General features: G+C 55.9%; 2 protein-coding genes across 2 annotated transcripts; both read left to right on the forward strand.

Moving 5' to 3' along the window:
* Positions 1 to 7,393: 7,393 nt before the first annotated feature.
* On the forward strand, positions 7,394 to 8,832 carry FIZ1 (FLT3 interacting zinc finger 1). Its single transcript, XM_065420902.1, has one exon. It carries the CDS (start codon positions 7,409 to 7,411, stop codon positions 8,825 to 8,827), a length of 1,419 nt encoding a protein of 472 aa, XP_065276974.1. The 5' UTR covers positions 7,394 to 7,408; the 3' UTR covers positions 8,828 to 8,832.
* A 9,643-nt stretch (positions 8,833 to 18,475) lies between these two features.
* Positions 18,476 to 19,861, forward strand: LOC135893115 (zinc finger protein 771-like). The gene has a single exon (XM_065420900.1). The coding sequence runs from the start codon at positions 18,476 to 18,478 to the stop codon at positions 19,859 to 19,861; it is 1,386 nt and encodes a 461-aa protein (XP_065276972.1).
* The last annotated feature ends 1,207 nt before the right edge of the window (positions 19,862 to 21,068 follow it).

Consider the following 21,068-nt stretch of genomic DNA (forward strand, 5'->3'; position numbering starts at 1 on the left):
CAGGCAGCAGGTTTAAAACAAACCACAGGAAATATTTCTTCACCCAACGCACAGTCAGCCTGTGGAACTCCTCGCCAGGAGATGTTGTGGAGGCCAAAAGTATAACTGGGTTCAAAAAAGAGCTGGATAAGTTCCTGGAGGATCGGTCCATCCATGGCTATTAGCCAGGTTGGGCACGGTTGCAATCCCGTTTCTTCTGTCACTCCAGTCTTCAGGGCCGTCCAAATCTTCCTGTATAATCTTCCGATGTTGCCCAGCAGATTCTGTTAGCGCACCCCTAGGGGCCTTTTGCGCCAAAGTCAGGAATGAAGATCTTGAGTAAGATTGGTCCCAAGACCGATCTTTGAGGGACTCCACTCATAGCCAACCTCCCATCCAATAATTCACCTTCCAGCATGGCCCGCTGCAATCACCCCGCTGGACAGTTCCTCACCCACCTCCCAGTTCCCCATCTTCTCTCATTTAACTACGATTTCCCCAGGTGGCATCATGTCAACTGCTGCCCTGAAGTCCAAGGATATCCAATCTATATCTGGGGGGGAGGGATAGCTCAGTGGTTTGAGTATTGGCCTGCTAAACCCAGGGTTGTGAGTTCAGTCCTTGATGGGGGGCCATTTAGGAAACTAGGGTAAAAATCTGTCTGGGGATTGGTTCTGCTTTGAGCAGGGGGTTGGACTAGATGACCTCCTGAGGTCCCTTCCAACCCTATGATTCTACTGCACTTCTCTTATCTAAAGCATCAGTTATTGTCTCAAATCAGGTGAGTCTGGCACAACCCCCCTTGGGTTTACATCCCCTCTTCCATTTACCTCCAGGAATTTGATCATACTCATCTTCACATTTCGTTCTTAAGCCTCGGCTCCAACTGAGATTGGACTAACAGGCCTGCAACTGACCAGGTCACTTTTTCCACCTTTCTGAAACATAACTACGACGCTTCTCCAGTCACACGGCCCTGCCCCGAACAGAGCAATCGGTCACCAACCTTCGCACACGCGTTCTTTCCGTATCGTGGGGCAGAAAGTGCAGGCTTCACCCCTAGCGCTCTCGCTGGCATGTTGCCCAATAATATGATGGATTCATTATAAAAAGAACTGAGCCAGAAACTCAGTTGAGATAGATTGCTTAAAAATACCCAGTCCGAAGGCACGGCTGCTGTCTGCCCGTATGCAGATGCCCAGCTTTAAGTTGGTGAATGAAGTCACCAAAGTCAATCGGGCTATTCAGGCTTAAAGATCAGCACAACTCTATTGTGGTTGTTATTTATTAGGTGGATTACGGTAGTGTGTAGGCACCCCAGTTATGGCCCAGGGCCCAGTGCTAGGTGCTGTACATTATTTATTAGGTATATTACGGTAGCACTAGAACAATGGTCCATGAGCCGCACACACGGATCAGAGAGTCCCTGCCCCAGAGAGTGGACAATCAGGGCCTAAGAATGGACTCGCACTGCAAATATGAATGGAATGGTAATCTGCTGTTTATTAATTAGTCTAAAAATAACACATGAATTTTGGTCAATTATATAGTGTTAATAACACTGAAATAATGCTGAGTTCCTGTTGGCTGCAATATTAAGAAATGTGTTGGTGTTTTGGGTGACTGGTTAAAATAAACCCTAAAGCAAGGATTATTATGATGATTAATGATTCATTATAGACACGTGATTAATATCTAGTGGATAATAAATGCCTTTATTGATCAGTGGTAATGAAAACTGATATCAACTGATTTTTATTAATAGTTACCAACTGATCAATTTCTTAATGAGTTGTAATAATGAAATATGAAGCTGTGTTATTAATTGGTGATCAGTTATTTAGTAAATAATCAATAACTTCAATCAATTATAATAATGACATTAATATACTATGACTAATTATTACTGACTAATCAATGCCTTTGTTTATAGTTTATAATAATGGTTAGTAACGATATATGATAGGCTGTTTATAATAGCTAATTATCAATACTTGTAATCAATTGTTAATATTAATAAATTATTTACCAATCACTAATTATTATGAGTTACTAATCCATGCCATTGTTTATAGTTTATAATAATGGTTAATAACGATATATGATTGGCTGTCTATAGTAATTAGTTACTTATCAATATTTTGATTATTAATACATTATTTACTGATAACTAATTATTATGAGTCACTAATCAATGCCTTTGTTGGTCAGGGATATTACCAATTGATATTATCATAATAAGGACTGATGACTGATTATTAATGACTAATCATTGCCTTTATTGATCATTTGCCATAATGATCAGTAAAACTCTATTACGGATTGATAGTTAATTATTAGTGACTAATCAATCAACTTCTTAGTTATAATAATGATTGATACAGATGTATTAGTGCTAGAGGGCTAGTTATTAGTAGCTAATCAATACCTTCATCGATCAGTTGCAACAATGAGTGAAAAAGTTGCATTAATGGTTAATTATTTGTAACTAATGTGTACCTTCATTGATTGGTTACAATAGGGAACAATAAAGTTATCTTAATAGTTAATTATTAGTAACTAATCAGTTTGCTATAAGTTATAATAATGGTTAGTAAAGATAGAATTGATGGTAAGTAATTAGCAACTAATCAATACCTTTATTAATCAATAAAAATATTGACTAATAGCAATGTATTATTTATTGTCCTTATCAGTAGCAATGTATTGTTTATTAATCATTATTAATATCTATATATTTATCGGTGCTTTATTATTAGTGATTCATCAATTTAGTGAGTAATCAATACCTTTACTGGTCGATTATAAAAATGATTAATAGCACTGTATTATCTATTGATCATTGATTATTAGTGGCCAGCTCAGAGTGTCATTGATCCGTGATAAGGCTGATGAAGAGCAATGTGTCATGTATTAATAACTATTAATATCAATGTATCATTTATTGGTGGTTTGTTATCAGCGGTTAATTAATACCGTTAACGATCAGTTCCCGTACTGGTCACTGTGGCGGATGGTAAATTACTCCTGACTCTGGTGTTCTCTCTGGGCTGGTCCACACTAACCCCCCACTTCGAACTAAGATACGCAACTTCAGCTACGTTATTCACATAGCTGAAGTCGAACTATCTTAGTTCGAACTTACCGCGGGTCCACACGCGGCAGGCAGGCTCCCCCGTCGACTCCGCGTACTCCTCTCGCGGAGCAGGAGTACTAGCGTCGATGGCGAGCACTTCTAGACAAGACGCGATAAATCGATCCCAGAAGATCGATTGCTTACCGCCGGACCCGGAGGTAAGTATAGACATACCCTCTGTGGCAGGGGAATAACGTCCGCCCCATGGCGTGGCCCCGGGACAGGGCAGGTGAGGCCCCCGGTGCTCTCTGTGGCAAAGCTGGCACCGACCGGACCCTGTCGGCAGGGCCGGGCCGATGGGGCACGGTGCTACAAGTGCGAGTCATGCGGCTGGGCCTTCTCCGACCCATCCAACCGGCAGCGCCACAAGAACATCCACACGGCCGGCGGCCCTTTAGCTGCGGCGTCTGTGGCATCAGCTTCCGGCAGAAATCCCAGCTGTCCCACTTGTTGCAGGCACAGAGGCCCGAGGACAGCAACAGCACTGGTTCGTTGCCCGGCGTGCTTCGCGCCAATAAACATACCGGGGTGGAGAAACAATCAAAGTTTATTTGAGATCTCAAAGTGGTGCAAGGAGACAGGCAAGTCTCAAATCGACCACATCAGTAAAAAACAGTTTCTCTCCTCTTATACTTTACAACTAAGCCCCCCCCCTCTACCATCCCCCCCTACTCCCCCTCCCCCGAAGACATGTTCATACATATAAGCCGTTAAATCATTCTAGGGCTATAAATCTAGCTTGTTAGTAACATTCCTCTAAACAATCATTTGGTTCTGTTTACCCTTAGTTTACTACCCCTCCTCCAGCTAGAAACATGCAAACCTCATCATTATTGCTTAGGACCTGGTTATGAGCAAGGTCGTAATAGGTGACTGGCTATTTACACATTCCAATTCCTGTCCTTGGCTTTTGAGGCCGATTACAGTTAAACATGGAAGGACAGAGTTTAAACATGGAAGAACTTTGGTTCATATATATAGGCCTAGTAACCCCAACACACTGGCAGCAACGCCTGGCTTCCACTGCTCCTTCTGTGGCCGGCGCTTCGAGAACAAGGTGGCGCTGGATTCCCACCGCCCCCAGCACCTCAAGCTGGGCCCAGCCGGGCAGCATCTCCACCAGCACGGCCGACACAAGAAATGCTTCAGGAACTCCTCCAACCTGCGCAAACATGCCGGGATCCACATGGGTGCCAGGCCCTCCGCCTGCCCCCAGGCCTTCCGCAACACCAGCGACCTGCTGACGCACCAGCGGCTGCACACGGGCGAGAGGTCCTACCAGTGCCCGTGTAACCCACACACCTCCTGGGTGTGGGGTTCTGTCCCATCTAGTGGCACCGAGACCAACTAGAGAGAGATTAACGAGTTTCCTCTACAGCCTTAGCTAACGGCCAGTTGGCTTTTAGCTCATGCAGTAGAGCAGGGGTGGCCAACTTGAGCCTGAGAAGGAGCCGGAATTTACCAATGTACATTGCCAAAGAGCCATAGAAATACGTCAGCAGCCCCCTCCTGCTCCCAGCGCCTCCCGCCCACCCGCTGATCAGCGCCACCCTCTCCGCATCTCCCGATCAGCTGTTTCTTGGCGTGCAGGAAGCTGGGGGGCGGGGAGGGGAGGGAGGAGCGAGGGCACGGCAGGCTCAGGGGAGGGGGCGGGAAGGGGTGGAGTGGGGGCAGGGCCTGTGGCAGAGCCAGGGGTTGAGCAGTGAGCACCCCCCCCGGCACACTGGAAAGTTGGCGCCTGTAGCTCCAGCCCCAGAGTCGGTGCCTATACAAGGAGCCGCTTATTAACTTCTGAAGAGCCGCATGTGGCTCCGGAGCCCCAGGTTGGCCACCTCTGCAGTAGAGGCTCATGCACTAAGCAAGGTCCTAGGTTCAATCCCACCCGCTGACGACCGGGGTCTGTCGGTGTTAAACCCGCTCTGCCATGAGAGTTGCAAGCGCCTGCATGATGCCCGGGTGCACCAGCAGCAGCAGCAGCACCACCTCGGGGAGGGTGGGCTGCAGCGGGGGGCTGGCACCGGGGCCAGGCCTCTTCCTCCTTTTTCTCATGGTTCAGGCAGGGCACCGCTGCCAGGCACTGCCACAGAAGGCGCCAGGAGGAGCTGGAGTGCAGCGTCTGCGCCAAGCCCTTCTCCCAGGTGTCGGGCCTGCAGTGCCACCATCTGATCCGCACCGGGCAGCAGCGCTTCCGCTGCCACCTGTGCAGCAAAAGCGTCCGGCACCTGGAGCGGCACTAGCGGATCCGCACCGGGGAGCAGCGCTACCCTTGCGTGGCCTGCGGGAAAGCTTTCCGTGAGTCCAGTGAGAACGGCTGCCCGCTCTGCCACAAGGCCTACGCCCAGCTGTGCTGCCTGCAGAGCCACCAGCTGCGCCACACCCTTGGGGCCCGAGCTGGGGCCCCTGCCTGCCCCGCAGACTCCCAGGGATGCCCTCCCAGGAGGCCTGAGGGACAGAATCCACAAGCCCCCTGGGGGAGGTGACCTTTGACCCCTAGGGAAGCCATGCCCCGGGTGGGGGTCTGGCACCCCGGCTCCTCATCCAGGGCAGGTGGAGAGTCTGGGGCTCCCCACGGTGGCCTGGGCTCCCTGAGCAGCTCTTACCACTGACCAGCTCTGGCTTCCGGCCTGGCCGGGGGGCAGGGCCACGGAGGGGGTGCATTTTGAAAAGGTTACCCCAGGTGGCTCCTGGCGGGCGCAGCAGAGACCTTAGTGACTTGCCTGTGTGCGGACGGGGGTCCCGCCCCTCCCAGAACACCCCAGCCCCTCGCGAGATAAACGAGATATGAATACAATGTCTGTGCCTGTCTTCAAATGATGGGGGGAAGGGGGCGGTTGGTTCAGGGGGCAGGGACTGGGGATCGGGGCCTTTCCCCTCTAGGGGGCACCGGCTCCCATCCGGCCCCAGGGCAGGGACTGCCTGGCTCAGGGGGGTGGGGACTGGGGCACTGGGCCGCTCCCTTCTTTGCCCACAGTCAAGATGGCGCCTCTCTGCCTGCCCCTCCTGTGGCCCACAAGGGCACCTCCAAGGGAGCCTCTTGGAATGTTTTACTTCCCTGCCCACAGTAAAGATGTTGCCTCCCCTCTGCCCCCTTTTGCCCACAGTAAAGATGGCTCCTTGACCGCCACACACCCGTTTGCCCACACGCAAGATGGCACCCCTCTGATTACACCTTCGCCGCCCACAGTCAAGATGGCGCCTCTCTGACTACACCTCCCTGACCACAATCAAGATGGCGCCTCTCTGACTACACCCCTCCCTGCCCACAATCAAGATGGCGCCTCTCTGACTACACCCCTCCCTGCCCACAGTCAAGATGGCGCCTCTCTGACTACACCCTCCTGCCCACAGTCACGATGGCGCCTGTCCTAGTCCCCACCCCTTTGCCCACAGCCAGGATGGGGATAGGGGGCTGGGCCTCGGCAGGAAGTGGAGCTGTGGGGGGAGCGAGGGTCCGATTGGGTCTGTCTGTGTCCAATCAGGGCGCTGGGGGCGGGCAGTGGGGGAGGGGGCGACGAGGGGCACAGCCTACGCCCCCCTCTTCCCGTGGGGCCGGCACCCGCGACCCCCCGCCCGGGGCGGAAGTGACGAGCCCCGGCTGCCAAAATGTCGGCGCCCAGGGGGAGCTGTAAGTATTGGGGGGCGCCCCCCCCTCCACCGGGGGAGCACAAGGGGCCAGGAATGGGGAACCCCCGGCTCTGGCTCCAGCCCCCCTCCTCTAACCACTGGCCCCCACGCCCCTGCCAGAGCCGGGGAGAGAACCCAGGAGTCCTGACTCCCAGCCCCCCTCCTCTAACCACTAGCCCCCCACTCCCCTGCCAGAGCCGGGGACAGAACCCAGGAGTCCTGACTCCCAGCCCCCCCTGCTCTAACCACCAGCCCCCCACACCCCTCCCAGAGCCGGGCAGAGAACCCAGGAGTCCTGCCCCGCCCCCACCAGTCACAGGAGGTTCCCGCTGGCTGGTGGCCCGAGCGGTTATAAATAGAGGGGCAGAGCCAGGGCTTTGGAATTAATCTGCTTCCTCGGCCTGGGGCGCTGAGAACCGGGCAATGGGGATCAGGAGATTAACGAGGCCTGCGGGTTTATAACGGTCTGCAGGTAATTACCAGTCCCCTGAGCCAGGGATCGAGGCCAGCGCCCCCTAGAGGGGACAAGCCCCGTGCCCCATTCCCTGCCCCCCTGAGCCAGCCAGTCCCTGCCCTGGGGCGGGATCAGGGCCAGGGCCCCCTAGAGGGAGCATCACTGACTCGGCTCCTGTTTGCGATTCCCAGAGGCGTCCGTGGGACCCGGCGGGGATGGAGCGCTATGGCACTGATCTGCCCGGGGGACTGGGCACCGGCTGGGCAGAGGAGCCCGGGCAGCCCCCCGGCCGGGCGCCTGGCACCATCGAGCGCATGGTGCCGTGCTCAGACCTGGAGGACGGCCCTGACGGGCTGGCACCGACCCCACTGACGGACAACGGGGCGGGCGCCCGGGTGCCCTTCCACTGCTCCGAGTGCGACAAGAGCTTCCGGTACCGCTCAGACCTGCGGCGCCACTTCGCCCGGCACACGGAACTCAAACCCTTCCAGTGCCCACACTGCAGCAAGAGCTTCAAGCACTCCTTCAACCTGGTCAACCACATCCGCAGCCACACCGGCGAACGCCCCTACCGCTGCACCGTCTGCCCCAAGGGCTTCCGCGACTCCACCGGCCTGCTCCACCACCAGGTGGTGCACACGGGCGAGAAACCCTACTGCTGCCACGTCTGCGAGCTCCGCTTCTCCTCCCGCAGCAGCCTGGGCCGGCACCTCAAGCGCCAGCACCGACCGCCCCCCGGAGGGGGTGCCCCCGAGCCGCCCAGCGCCACCCGCTGCCTGGAGCGGTTGTGCGGCCAGGGGCGGGCGGCCCCCTATGGCTGCGGGGCCTGCGGGCGCCACTTCCGGCTGGCGCCCGAGCTGGGGAAGCACTGGCTGGCTCACACCGACATCAAGCCCTTCAAGTGCCCCGACTGCGAGCGCGACTTTAACGCCCCCTCCCTGCTGGAGCGCCACAAACTCACCCACGCCAAAGACCGGCCGCTGCTCCTGCCCTGCCAAGGCTGCGCGGGCAATGGGGCCCCGGGGCAGCAGGAGCCGCAGGGGCCGGGCTGCCCGGCCTGCAAGCCCCAGGACACCCGCCCCCTGGACAGCCTGTACCAGTGCGAGTGTGGCACCTTCTTTGCCAACGCCGGCGCCCTGGCCGCTCACCTGGCGGCGCACACAGGCGAGGCCTCCTTCGCCTGCGGCATCTGTGGCATGAGCTTCGGGGCTCTGCCGCCCCTGGAGGCCCACCAGCTGAGCCACGCCATGCTGCTGCCCCCGGAGGGCGCCCCCCAGCCGGTGGCGACGGGGCCTGTGCCGCCGGCCGGCGGGGAGCTGGAGCGCCACCTACTGCCGCGGCTGGAGCTGCGGGCTTTCCCCGCCCGGCCCGGCAAGAAACTCTACAAGTGCACGGAGTGCGAGAAGTTCTTCCGCAGCCCGCGGGACCTGGACCGGCACGTGCTGGTGCACACGGGCGAGAAACCCTACCAGTGCACCGAGTGCGGCAAGTTCTTCCGGCACGAGTGCTACCTGAAACGGCACCGGCTGCTCCACAGCGGGGAGCGCCCCTTCCAGTGCAGCGTCTGCCACAAGGGTTTCATCACCTTCAGCAACCTCTCCCGCCACCTCAAACTGCACCGTGGCATCGACTAGCCGGGCGGGGCCCCTGGCAGCCCCGGCCGGCCTGCGCATCCTGCCTCCCACCTCCGGCTCTCCCTGCTGGCGTAGCCACAGGCCGGCATGTTCTGCTCGGGTGCCCTCTTGGTGTTGGGCCACGCACACCGGTTTGTTATTGCAGGGTCTCTGGCACATGTCAGTTTGTTTTTGTAGGGTCACTCAAGCACTGGGCTGCACAGATCGGTTTGTTATCGTAGGGTATCCTTGCACGTGCCGGTTTGTTTTTGTAGGATCACTCGAGCACTGGGCTGCACAGATCGGTTTGTTATTGTAGGGTCTCTCTGCACCTGCCGGTTTGTTATTGTAGGGTCTCATTGCACATGCTGGTTTGTTTTTGTAGGGTCTAATTACAAATGGCAATCTATTGCTGTAGGGTTACTCATGAACTCAAGCCAGTTTGTTATTGCAGGATCACTCATTAGTGCTGGGTTGTACACAATGGTTTGTTATTCTAGGGTCTCATTGTACACGCTGGTTTGTTATTGTAGGGTCTCACTACATATGCTGGCTCGTCATTGTACGGTCCCTCATAAGCTTGGGACTGCACAGAGAAATGTTACTAGAAGGCGTTGGGACTGTGTGTGCCAGTCTGTTATTGCAGGGTCTTTTCAGCTATGCCCCCTAGGCTAGTTATCAGGGGGTTGGTTTCAGCCCTGCCCTCGCCTCCAAGGGACAGAAAACCCAGCAGTCACTTAGAATGAATATATTCTATCAGGGGAGCTATCAGGGGAGGGATAACCCAGTGGTTTGAGCATTGGCCTCCTAAACCCAGGGTTATGAGTTCAGTCCTTGAGGGGGCCATTTAGGGATCTGGGGCAAAATCAGTACTTGGTCCTGCTAGTGAAGGCAGGGGGCTGGACTCAATGACCAAGGTCCCTTCCAGTTCTATGAGATAGGTATATCTCCATATGTATATAGGGATTCTGCACTGAGACTACTGACTCCCCCAGCCTGCACTGCCCAGCATCCCCACTAGGGGTCTTTGTACATCCAGGGCCATAGTGTCTCCTGGACACTATCCCTTCCTGCATTGCTCTGCTCAGTGGTTTTGCCCCATCTGTCCCCTGTGACCCCCTGTCAGGGACCCTCTCTCATCAGTTCACACCAGCTGGGGGTCTGGCTCCATGGACTCAATGGAGCTACGTCCGATTTATTCCAGTTTATGAATCTGTCATCTAGGGAGAGCAGAATATTGGAGCCACGGGGGGAATTTTAAGGCTGTGGCTGGAGCCTGCCCCAGAGACTAGGCGGGGCCTTTAACATACAGACTCGGACCCAATTGGACCAGAAGGAATCTCCAGATTCTTCCCTGCACCGCGGTCCGTGTGATACCGACCCAGGCAGCCTCAGCTGCCATCCAGCCCGTGTGGAGGCATCGGCTTGGATCCCACCGCTAACACCAAATCCCTAGTGATGGCCAAGACCCCTTCACATGCACGCACATCCTAGTCCGCACTGTTGACTGGAGAACCAGCAAGCCTGTGAGCTTGGATCTAGCCCTGCCTGTCTTTTCGACTGCAGGATGTGGGGGTGTCACTCAGGCGCCCCTCCTCCAACCTTCCACATGCCCTCTCACCCAGCTACATCCTGAGGGGAGGGATAGCTCAGTGGTTTGAGCATTGGCCTGGTAAACCCAGAGTTGTGAGTTCAATCCTTGAGAGGGCCATTTAGGAAACTGGGGTAAAAATCTGTCTTGGGATTGGTCCTGCTTTGAGCAGGGGGTTGGATTAGATGACCACCTGAGGTCCCTTCCAACCCTGATGTTCTATGATTCTAAGAAAAGATGCTTCTCTCCCATTGCACGCTGGTGTGTTATTGTAGCGTCTCTCAGTTGTGTGTTCCACACCCTTTGGTTATTGTAGGGTCTCTAAGAAATGCCCAAGGTCATGCTTGTTATTATAGATTCTCTCAGGAGTGCTGGGGCTGCACACACCCCTTTGTTATTGTAGGGTCTCTCATAATGCCAAGGGTCACACTTGTTACTGTAGGGTCATTTGCAGACATTGCCAGTTCAGTACCACAGGGAAACTCCTGTGCTGCAGATGCTGGTTTATTATTGTAGGGTCTCTCATAAACACATGGTTGCCCACACTGGTTTGCAGTTGTGAGATCTCTGCTGGACACTAGGCTGCAGCCGCTAGGGCTTGTTATTGTAGGGTCTCCTCAACGCTGGGCCGCACACATCAGCTTGTTCTTGTGAGGTCTCCGAGGAGTGCAGATCTGCGGACGCTTTGCTCAGCTGCAGAAGGGACACGGCGCTGGTTTTGAGGGGAGGGGAGACAGACGCCGGAGCCGGAGGTGGGAAGAGAGCGAATCTCAGATTTTGGATTGACTGGGCCTCCCCTATCCCTTGGCATGTGATATCCTGCCGTGGCGCCAACTCTAGTTCCCAAGAGCCAGATCCCCATTTTTTGGTTTAAAATAGTTTAGTGTTGTTTTTTTCTCTCCCTTTGTTTGTAAAGAATCCCCCGAACTCCCCCGCTGAGAAGCTCGACACTGAAAAACCAGGAAATAAAAAAACTCTTTCCCTCTCCTGACCAAGTCCCGGCTTTTATTTCTTCTGGATGCCAAAAACTGGCGGGGAGGGTGTGGGGGACGGGGACAGGCCCCAAGATTGGGCCAGACTACCTGGGGCGTCTGCTCCTTGTTCTTCGGGTCAGCAAATCCAGCCAGCTCACCCCTTTCGGAAACTGATCAAAACCCATCTTCAAACCAGAGAGGCCGTTTGCCCCCTGCTTCTCCTATGGGAAGGCTGCTCCAGAACCTCACTCAGTTCCTGGTTAAAAACTGCCTTTGAAATGTACCCACGGCCCATTTGCTTTAGGCCTATGCTGTCCTGCAGCTTCGCTTCCTCTTCTCCCTGCCCAGTGGCGACGTCCGGCGGTTTAGGCTAAACACGCCGAGCTCTTTCAGTCTCTGCTGCTAAGATCAGCTCTCCCGTCGCCCAATCAGCATGTGGGTTTTCCGAACAAACCCAACTTCAGTTCGAACAGCAGCTCCTCGAATGAAATTGCAGTGGTTAGATACAACATTTGATATACCTTTTTTTTTTTTACCCTTGATTATGATCTAGTTGTGGATCCACCAGCCATCTCGCTGGTTAGCTTACCGAAAAGAAGATTGAGCGGTGATTTGATTACGGTTACCTTCTGGGAGAAACACTAACCATGTAACGGGGTGATCTGGGGCTCAGTCCCATGGCATGGCTGAAGGAATTTTGATTTCCTTACCCCTTCTCGACCTGAGCCGCTGGTCACAGTTAAGGGCGCAGGGCACGTTCCTGGTGGAAGTAGAAATTGATGGAGTTTGCTGCCATCTTGTTTATTTACAAAGTCAGGGAGGACCACGAACGAGAGTGGTTTCTAAGCGTGCTGCCCCTCGACAACAGACCCCACAGCGCGCTCTCTAGCTTTTCCCACGTCCTGCGCCGTGCTCACGGGCTGCTGCTTGGCTGTCTTGCTTTTCCGCCTCCGAGGCCTCTCTGTTGCCAGGGTCCGTGGCCACGTCTACGCTACAGGCTTTGGCCGACGCCCCCGGTCCAGCGGCATACAGCCAATGGTTGCATACTGCTTGGGCGCTCGGCTGCTGGCGTCGGCACTGAGGGTATGCACCAGGACCCCATGCCTAGTGCGCTGCGCCGCGGAGAGGTGGCACGGGGGTGCCGCACGCTGCCGTCTGGCTCGGTGCCTCTTGGGAACCTACCCAGAGATCTCAACTTTCTCCGTCTCACAGTAACAATATAGGCAAGGGTCTAGGACAGGGGGGAAAGAAGCAATGTCAGAAGGAGGGCTGTGGGGGGGCTCCTGATCTCAGCCCAGAAAACCCCAAAGACACCCCATTAGGAGGGCTAGACTTGAGGGACTAAAGAAGAGTTTTGAGCTCTGTAAAAGACCCCGCAAACGAGGACCTTGTTCTCAGGCCAGGGAGGAAATTCTTGCAAGAACCAGAGAGAGCTGGGGGCATGTTTTTGGGAAGAACACATGAGTTATTGGTCTCAAAAGCTGACTGGGTGATATTTAATGCTCTTTGCTATACAGGAGGTCAGACGGATGCTTTAAACTAGTAATCCCTTATCTGCCTTCATCCATCTACACATTCCTGTTCTGCGTTTGGAAAGAAGCTGGATGACGAATTCACATGTGACAGTGCTAGGGAACTGTTTGCTATTCCCTCAGTAACTAGCATTTTAAATGACAACTAGTAAAGTCAACCCATTTGCAATCAGCAGGCCCAGACAACTTGCACCCAAGAGTGTGCAAAGAATTGGCCGAGGCGCTCTCTGACCCATTAACAAACCTGCGGCAGTCCCTGAGGACCGGGAACAAGCGAATGTTGTGCCAGTGTTTGAAATGGTCAATGGAATGAACCGGGTACATGTAGGCTGGTTACCTTGATATTGGTCCAGGGTAAAATCATGGGGAGGCCAATATAGGACGTGGTCAGTAGAGAACGACAGGATGCTAAGAGCCTAGCTCTTGTAGAGCACTTTCCATCAGCAGAGCTCAAAGCGTTTAACCAAGGAGGGCAGCATTATCTTCTCCATTTTACAGGGGGGGGAAACTGAGGCACAGCGAGGGGGACCGTGACTTGGCCAAAGTCACCCAGCCGGCCAATGGCAGAGCCAAGATCTGCTGAGTGCCACTCCAGCGTCTCGTCCGCTAGGCCACGCTGCCTGCCCCAATTAACATCAGCCACGGTGGTTTTAGGGAAATAGCGAATCCAGTTACCCGAGAGGCGGTAGCACTGTCTACATGGGGGTTGACGTGCCCCAGCCACTGCCCAACATTAAAGGGTTAAACGAGGTTTGGTAGCCAGAGCCCTCAACCCTGGCCAACACCCCATTCAAAATCCTTTTACCCTTTGATTGAAAGCTCCAGGAACCAAGGAGAGACAGGTTGAAATGTCAACTATTAAACGAGGCTTCCATCTGCACAACCTCCTTCGTTCCTTGTGGCCAGACCGAGCCTGGAGAAGGAAAAGCCACCTCGTCTGATCATCTCTTCGAGGGTAGTAATGGCCCTTTTGGGGAAAGAGAAGTGAGCTCAGCTGGGCCGGAGCTGGACTTGCTAAAGTCCAATCCTGTTTCATCCCAGGCGGGCTTGGGGTGCAGCTGGAGCTGGTGGAGATATCGGCTGGATTTCTGGCCCGGTTTGGTTGGGACAGCTCTCAGGATTAAGACGAAGAAGGTCTGGGGTCCCAGGAGTGCGGGGGGTTGGGTGGGGGAAGCCGCGATGGTGAAGCTTGCTCCCGTTGCCAATTTTTCTCCCGCTCCCCCAAATTTCTTTCTATAAGGACCCCAAAAGGGAGTGATGGGCGGAACAGCCCGTCCCCATATTTGTCCACCATTCAGGGCTAGTTCCCGACACCACCTATTTCTCATCCCACACTTCCATTTACCAAGCATGATGTTAACACAGTCCCTGGTCTGGACTAATTCAGTCTTTCCCTGTCCCTTTCCTACCTTTTCCCATCAGCCTTCGTTAGTAGAGGTTATTGTGGCATCTCATGAACCGTCACGGACGTTTTATAGCTGATCACTCAATTAGGGGAAAACTGTAGGCCCAGGTATTTCAAAATAATACAGGTTTGGTTGGTAAAGTAGCTGTGCTGACGTTATACACCTAGGCTGCTGTCTGGCTTAATACCACCCGCCGCGCTGCTTAAAAACCAGTGAGCGCTGTCTGAAATCAACACCGCCCCTATCAAATGGGTTCAAAACTGGCTAACTGATAGATCTCAAAGAAGACGAGCTCGAAAGCTCATGAGACGCAGTAGGGAGTGGGGCGGATTGACCTGGGAATGTTGCGTGGGAGTTTTACTGGGACTGGCTGCATTGGGGATGGGATAGCAGGGGGTGACTTCACTTGAGGGACGATACCTGAGCCCAGGAGGGGGGCTGGGACCAGGTGACACCGGAAACTGGACAAAGGCTGGAGGAGGAGCCCGGGGGGGGGGGGCTGGAGGAGACGTCTGGAGGGGGTTTCAGTTTGGAGCTGGCTGGGAAAACGGAGGGAGCCCCAGGGCTGGGGTCTAAGTTCCCTGCCCCCCAGAGGGACCTGACTGAGGGGTCCTGTTTGTACCCACAAGCTCTGTTTTGGACTGTGTTCCTGTCGTCTAATAAACCTTCCATTTTACTGGCTGGCCGAGAGTCACGGTGAATCGCAGGAAAAAGGGGGGTGCTGGGCCCTGACTCCCCCACACTCCGTGACAGCTCGTCTCTCTCGCCAACAGAAGTTGGTCCAATGCATGATCTGAACTCACCCCCCTTCTCTTGCCAATATCCCAGCTTGAACAATGCTGCGAACGCTGCCCGGGTTGGACAGGGTTCAGAAAAGGGCTACAAGAAGAATTGAAGGTCTGGGAAATCTGCCTTCGAAAGAGTGGTTTATGGAGCTCAATCTGTGTAGATTCATAGGTACTAAGGACCGAGGGCCTGGTCCGACTGCTGATATAACGAGGCTGGGTGCCATTTGATTTTTATTTTTTTATAGTTTTGGTGGAAAGCATCACTGTCTATTCTGAAGCCGTTTTTATTTTACTTTTACCGATTGCTACATGTTCACAGTTGCAGGAACTTATGGGGGGGGGGGGGGGTCAGGCAATAATTATTTAATGCCAGACGACGTTGAGATTCATCCCGTTAAAACTTTAGAACCGTTAAAACACAAATGGTCGACAGCACCCGTCAAAATAGACAAAGCAAACCGCCTTTAATCAAGCCGCATATTTAGGGCCCTACCAAATTCACGGCCATGAAAAATGCGTCACGGACCGTGCAATCTGGTCTTCCCCCCCCCCCCCCCCGGTGAAATCTGTATAGTACAGGGTAAAAGTTTACAAAATACCAGATTTCACGGGGGAGACCAGCGTTTCTCAAATTGGGGGGCCTGACCCAAAAGGGAATTGCAGGGGGGGGTCACAGTTACTTGTGCGCTAACTTCAGAGCTGGGCTCCCGGCCAGCAGCCACTGCTCTCCAGCTACCAAGCTCTGAAGGCAGCACCGCCATCAGCAGCAGCACAGAAGTAAGGGTAGCAATACCACAACCCCCCCCCAGTAACCTTGTGACCCCCCCAACTCCTTTTTGGGTCAGGACCCTACAATTACACCACCGGGACATTTCAGATTTAAACAGCTGAACTCATGACATTTATGATTTTTAAAATCCTGTGACCGTGACTTTGGCCAAAGTGGACGGTGAATTTGGTAGGGCCCTATGCATATTGCCTCCTTTGCTTGGCTGTACAGTGCGATTATTATGGATGAAAATCTTTTGTGCGTGGGCAGTGAAATTGACCTTTATCGGGATGGCATAAAAACCGAATACTTCCAAGCCAAGGTAGGACACAGTCCAGGAGACTGCCTTGAATGACATTCAGCTACTTTCTCCACGAGGCGATTGGATCACAGGCTCCATGGGGGACGAGATTTCTGGGTGTAGGTGCCTTTCACTGAGCAGCAAAAGACAGTGTGTCCGGGTGGTGAAGGGAGATGAATTCAGGCTAGAAATAAGGTGCAGAATATTATCAGGGAGGAGAATGAATCACTGAACCAACAGAGCTAGGGACCGGGTGGATTCATTATAAATGAGAAGATCAGGAAGCTGTTAGTAACTGAAACGTTTCTAGGGTTTAATTCACCGGGACAGATTTTGCAGTTGGATTTAAATTTCCCAGGCTGTCTTTGGAAACCAGCTACTATTCGTTAGGCGGTTTGTAGTGGTGCACAGAGGATCCAGGTGAGATCGGGGCCCGTCAGGCCGGGCGCTGCCCAGACACAGAGTCACCAAGCCCAAGTGTTGTACTTAAAGTACTGCACAGGTTCTTTTCGGGGGAATAAGGCAAAACGCCACATTTATTAGTAATACATGTATTCACTAACACTGTATCATATGCATATGATATATATATATATATATATATATTACACTCACACACACACACACACAAGCACACTCCATCTTGTTGTTGTTACCAAATAGTTGCTCCCCTTAACTGCACTGGCCAGGTGAGTTAGATGGGGGAGAGGTGGAGCCGGGTTTCTGCTGATCCGGATCGATGCTCCAATGTTGACAAGACGAGACCCGGGGTCCTCTGCAAGACATCTCACTTTTATAGCAGCTGCCCTCTCATGCAAATCTGTACCAGATTCAAAATCTGTGTCCATTGGTCCTTTGTGCTGCTTCCTTCTGGGTGTTGTCCCAATGCTGCAAAGAGGGTGTTTCCAAAAGAAGGTGCTTGCTTCTAACCCCCGAGACCGTTAGTATGTCTCCTTGTCTTTAATGAGCCCACTTGACACGTTTTATTGTCCTTGGGTCTGGCTACCAGCCCCTCGCCAAGGGTTGAGGCTGTCTGGAGGTGCTGCCTTTCATGCCTTCCTCATTCACACCTCCTTCATTCAAGAGGGCAATTGATTAAAGGGGGGGGGGGGGAAGAGATCTTGTTCCTTAGGGGCTATAACATTATGCCAAGGTTCAATGCAAAGTTTCTATATGAGGCTTTGACACAAAGTTTCATGAAAACAGAGGTCACACGTGGGTAAACCCACTACAAGGTTATATGAAGAGGCACAATGTAAAGTCATATGAAAATTATCAGAGATTTATCTACACAAGGGCCCTTGCTCAACACAATGTCTTAAAACTCCCCCTTTTGTATTTCTTCTGCCATTGTAAGTTACCAGACCCCCCCCCCCCTCCCAGAGCTGGGGATAGAACCCAGGAGTCCTGGCTCCCAGCCCCCCTGCTTTAACCCACCACTTCCCTCCCAGAGATGGGGACAGAACCCAGAGTCCTGGCTCCCAGCCCCCCTGCTCTACCCACCACTTCCCTCCCAGAGACGGGGACAGAACCCAGGTGTCCTGGCCCCCAGCTGCTCTCTCTGCATTTGCACTAGTGTGTGAGAGCACCAGTGTGTGTTTCTGAGGGGGACGAGATAGGCTGCGACACAGACACACTCATCGCCCCCCTGCGCCCCCCTGCGCCCCCCCCCCCCCTTGCACGGAGCCTGCAGCTGGCAGCAGAGGTAACACCCGGGCGAGCCCTCGCGGGGTGGGGCCCTGGCCCAGGGATGCTGCGTTTGGGGGGAGGAGGGGATCCAGGCGCTCAGTGCTCCATGGGGGGGAGGGACTGGACGTGCAGCCCCCCCTCCCCACATGGGAGGGGCAGCAGCCGGTTTGCAGAGAGCGTGGGGTGGGGGGGCGGGTTAACCCTTAAAGAGGTGGATAGGGAGTGAGCCGGGTAGTAGTGACACTGACGGGGCGGGGCTGGGGGCCAGTCAGCCCCCCCCCATTCCTAATCTAGGGGGCGCTGGGCTGCGGGCAGCGGGGCGGGGGGTCAGCCGGGGGATGCTGGCCTGCGGGGAGTGGGGCGAGGGCTCAGCAGGGGGCGGTGGGGGCTCAGCAGGGGGCGCCGGGCTGCGGGGAGTGGGGCGGGGGGGTAGTAGGGGGCGCTGGGCTGCGGGGAGCAGGGCCGGGAGTCAGCAGGGGGTCAGTAGGGGGCGCTCTCCCCTGGCTGTCAGTGCCAGCCCCGATACCCAAGCGCTGCCAGGTTGGGGGACATTTCCCATCATTACTTCCTCCCTGCCTGACCCCCCCCATCTTTTCCTTCCCACCCAGGGCTCCCCACAATGGAGACTGAACTGCCCGAGTCCCCACCCTCCCCCACACCGGGGCTGCCCCCCGACTCCCCCCAGGAGGAGCCGCCCCCAGAGCCGCCGGGCAGGCCCCCATGCCGGCTGCCCCACCAGTGCACCTCGTGCCAGCGCCGCTTCGCCCAGGCCCACGGCCTCCGGCAGCACCGGTGCCGTCCCCGCGACCCGCCTGCCCAGAGCCCAGCCGGCGGCGAATCCCACCGGTGCCGCTCCGGTGCCAAGCGTGGGCATCAGTGCCGGGTGTGTGGGAAGCAGTTCAAATTCCCCTACTACCTGGCACGGCACGGCCTGACCCACGGCGGGCAGAAGCCGTTCCAGTGCCCGGTGTGCCACAAGGCCTTCCGCCGCCCGGCCCACCTGGCCCGCCACCAGCGCACCCACGCCAGCCAGCGCTTCCCGGAGCCGGCCGAGCGGCCGTGTCAGCAGGCCGGGCCCCCAGGTGAGGGGCACGGGGGCGAGGAAGCCGACGAGAAGCAGGTGTTGCTGCAGGCGGACTGGACGTTGCTGTGCCTGGGCTGCCACGAGGCCTTCGAGACCAAGGGCGAGCTGAAGGCCCACAAGTGCTTCAAGGCGCGGGGCCGGGCTGGGCCGGGCGGCGCCCAGCGGCACCAGTGCAGCGTGTGCCACAAATTCTTCGCCCGCCCCTGGTCCCTGTCGCGCCACCGCCGGGTGCACACGGGCGAGAAGCCGTTTGCCTGCCCCGACTGCGGCATGGCCTTCCGCCTCTCCTCCTACCTCAAGCAGCACAGCCGGTGCCATGGGGCCGGGGCCGGGCTGCCCTTCGGCTGCCCGCTCTGCCGCCAGCGCTTCCGCAAGGCGGGCGAGCTGGCCAGCCACCGGCGGGCGCACGGGGAAGCCGCCCCCGGGCCGGAGCAGCCCCACAAGGGCTCCGAGTGCAGCGTCTGCGGGAAAGCCTTCAAGAGCAAGTACGACCTGGCCACCCACTTCCTGATCCACACGGGCGAGCTGCCCTACCCCTGCGGCCAGTGTGGCAAGCGCTTCCGGCGCCTCTCCCACCTCAAGCAGCACCAGGTCACCCACACGGGCGCCCGGCCCTTCCAGTGTGTGCTCTGCCAGAAGGAATTCAAGCGGCTGGCCGACCTGGCCCGCCACCGGCAGGTCCACCAGGGGGACAAGCCCCACCAGTGCGGCGTCTGCCACAAGTTCTTCTCCCGCGCCTACAGCCTCCTGCGGCACCAGCGCGGGCACCGGCCCGAGCTCCTGGCCGCCGCCCGCCCCGAGGCCTTCCTCAGCAACTCCTGCTTCGACAGCCAGGACCACTCCGCCTTCTGCACCCCTGAGGAGGAGGACGAGGAGGAGGAGGAAGGGGGTGCGGCCGGTGGCTCTGGGGAGGGCTCATGACGTGCATTCTGAGCTGGATTTGGGGGGGGCGGATGGGGGGATCCCCTGGGGCCTGGTGTGGGGGGACCCCTGGATCAGAGTTGCAAGGAAAGAGTCCAAAGCCCCCCCCATCTCCTGAGCCAGTCCTTGAAATGTACTCCTGGGAGTTTGGGGGGGGGATGCATGGAGATATATTGGGGGGAGCAGGGGGGGGCAGAGGAGAGGGCTGGGGGGGCCAAAGGCAACAGACCCTGTAAGAGGGTGAGATGAGGAGGAGGGGTATTGGGTGGGGTCATCCCACACCTCTGTCGCAGGGGGGTGTCAGATGTTGAGATCTGGGGGAGGGGCTGGTTAATAGCCGAGGGGAGGGTGAATTGGGGAGCAGCCCAGCCAGCACCAGGGATGGAAGGACAACGTGGGGAATGGCACACGGGGCCCCTCCCCTCTAGGGGGCGCTGGCCCCAGGGTGGGGACTAGCTGGCCTTGGGCAGGGGGCAGGGAATGGGGCCTCTCCCCTCTAGGGTTAGATACTAGGCTAAATGGGCCCATGGGTCTGATGTGCGGGGGGGGGGGGGGGGAGATCACGCCATGTTCTGGGACGGGGGGAGGGGCTGCCCCTAGATGGGTCACGCCATGTTCTGGGATGAGGGAAAGGGGTACCCCTAGATGGGTCACGCCATGTTCTGGGATGGGGGGAGGGGGTGTCCCTAAATGGGTCACGCCATGTTCTGGGACGGGGGGAGGGGCTGCCCCTAGATGGGTCATGCCATGTTCTGGGATGAGGGAAAGGGGTACCCCTAGATGGGTCACGCCATGTTCTGGGATGGGGGGAGGGGGTGCCCCTAGATGGGTCACGCCATGTTCTGGGATGGGGGGAGGGGGTGCCCCTAGATGGGTCATGCCATTTTTTGGGTGGGGAGGGAGTGTCAGGATGTAGAACTGTGGGTCCAGGAGCCCCACCCGTCCCTGTCCCGCTGTGATCCCTGAGGGCAGCGAAGGGCCTGGCCCCCATCCCCCCCCCATGTCCCCCTGTGGTTCCCTGACCCACTGACACAGGGCCCTGCCCCAAGCCCCGCTCTCCCCCCAGACTGTTTAGCATCTCACTGGGGGGGGGGAGGCAGTCATGGGGTGGGGGGAGGGATGGGAAATTGGTTCCCATTGAGATGGGGGGAGGGGTGCTCTGCATCTCAGCCCCCAGGGGTATCGGGGTGCTGGGACCCCCAGCATG

This window comes from Emys orbicularis, chromosome 21 (genome assembly GCF_028017835.1).
Source record: "Emys orbicularis isolate rEmyOrb1 chromosome 21, rEmyOrb1.hap1, whole genome shotgun sequence".
Taxonomy (NCBI): Eukaryota; Metazoa; Chordata; order Testudines; family Emydidae; genus Emys; species Emys orbicularis.

Bases quoted from the DNA above. Each gene is read 5' to 3' on its own strand.
- FIZ1 (XM_065420902.1), top strand. From the start codon at position 7,409: ATGGAGCGCTATGGCACTGATCTGCCCGGGGGACTGGGCACCGGCTGG.
- LOC135893115 (XM_065420900.1), top strand. From the start codon at position 18,476: ATGGAGACTGAACTGCCCGAGTCCCCACCCTCCCCCACACCGGGGCTG.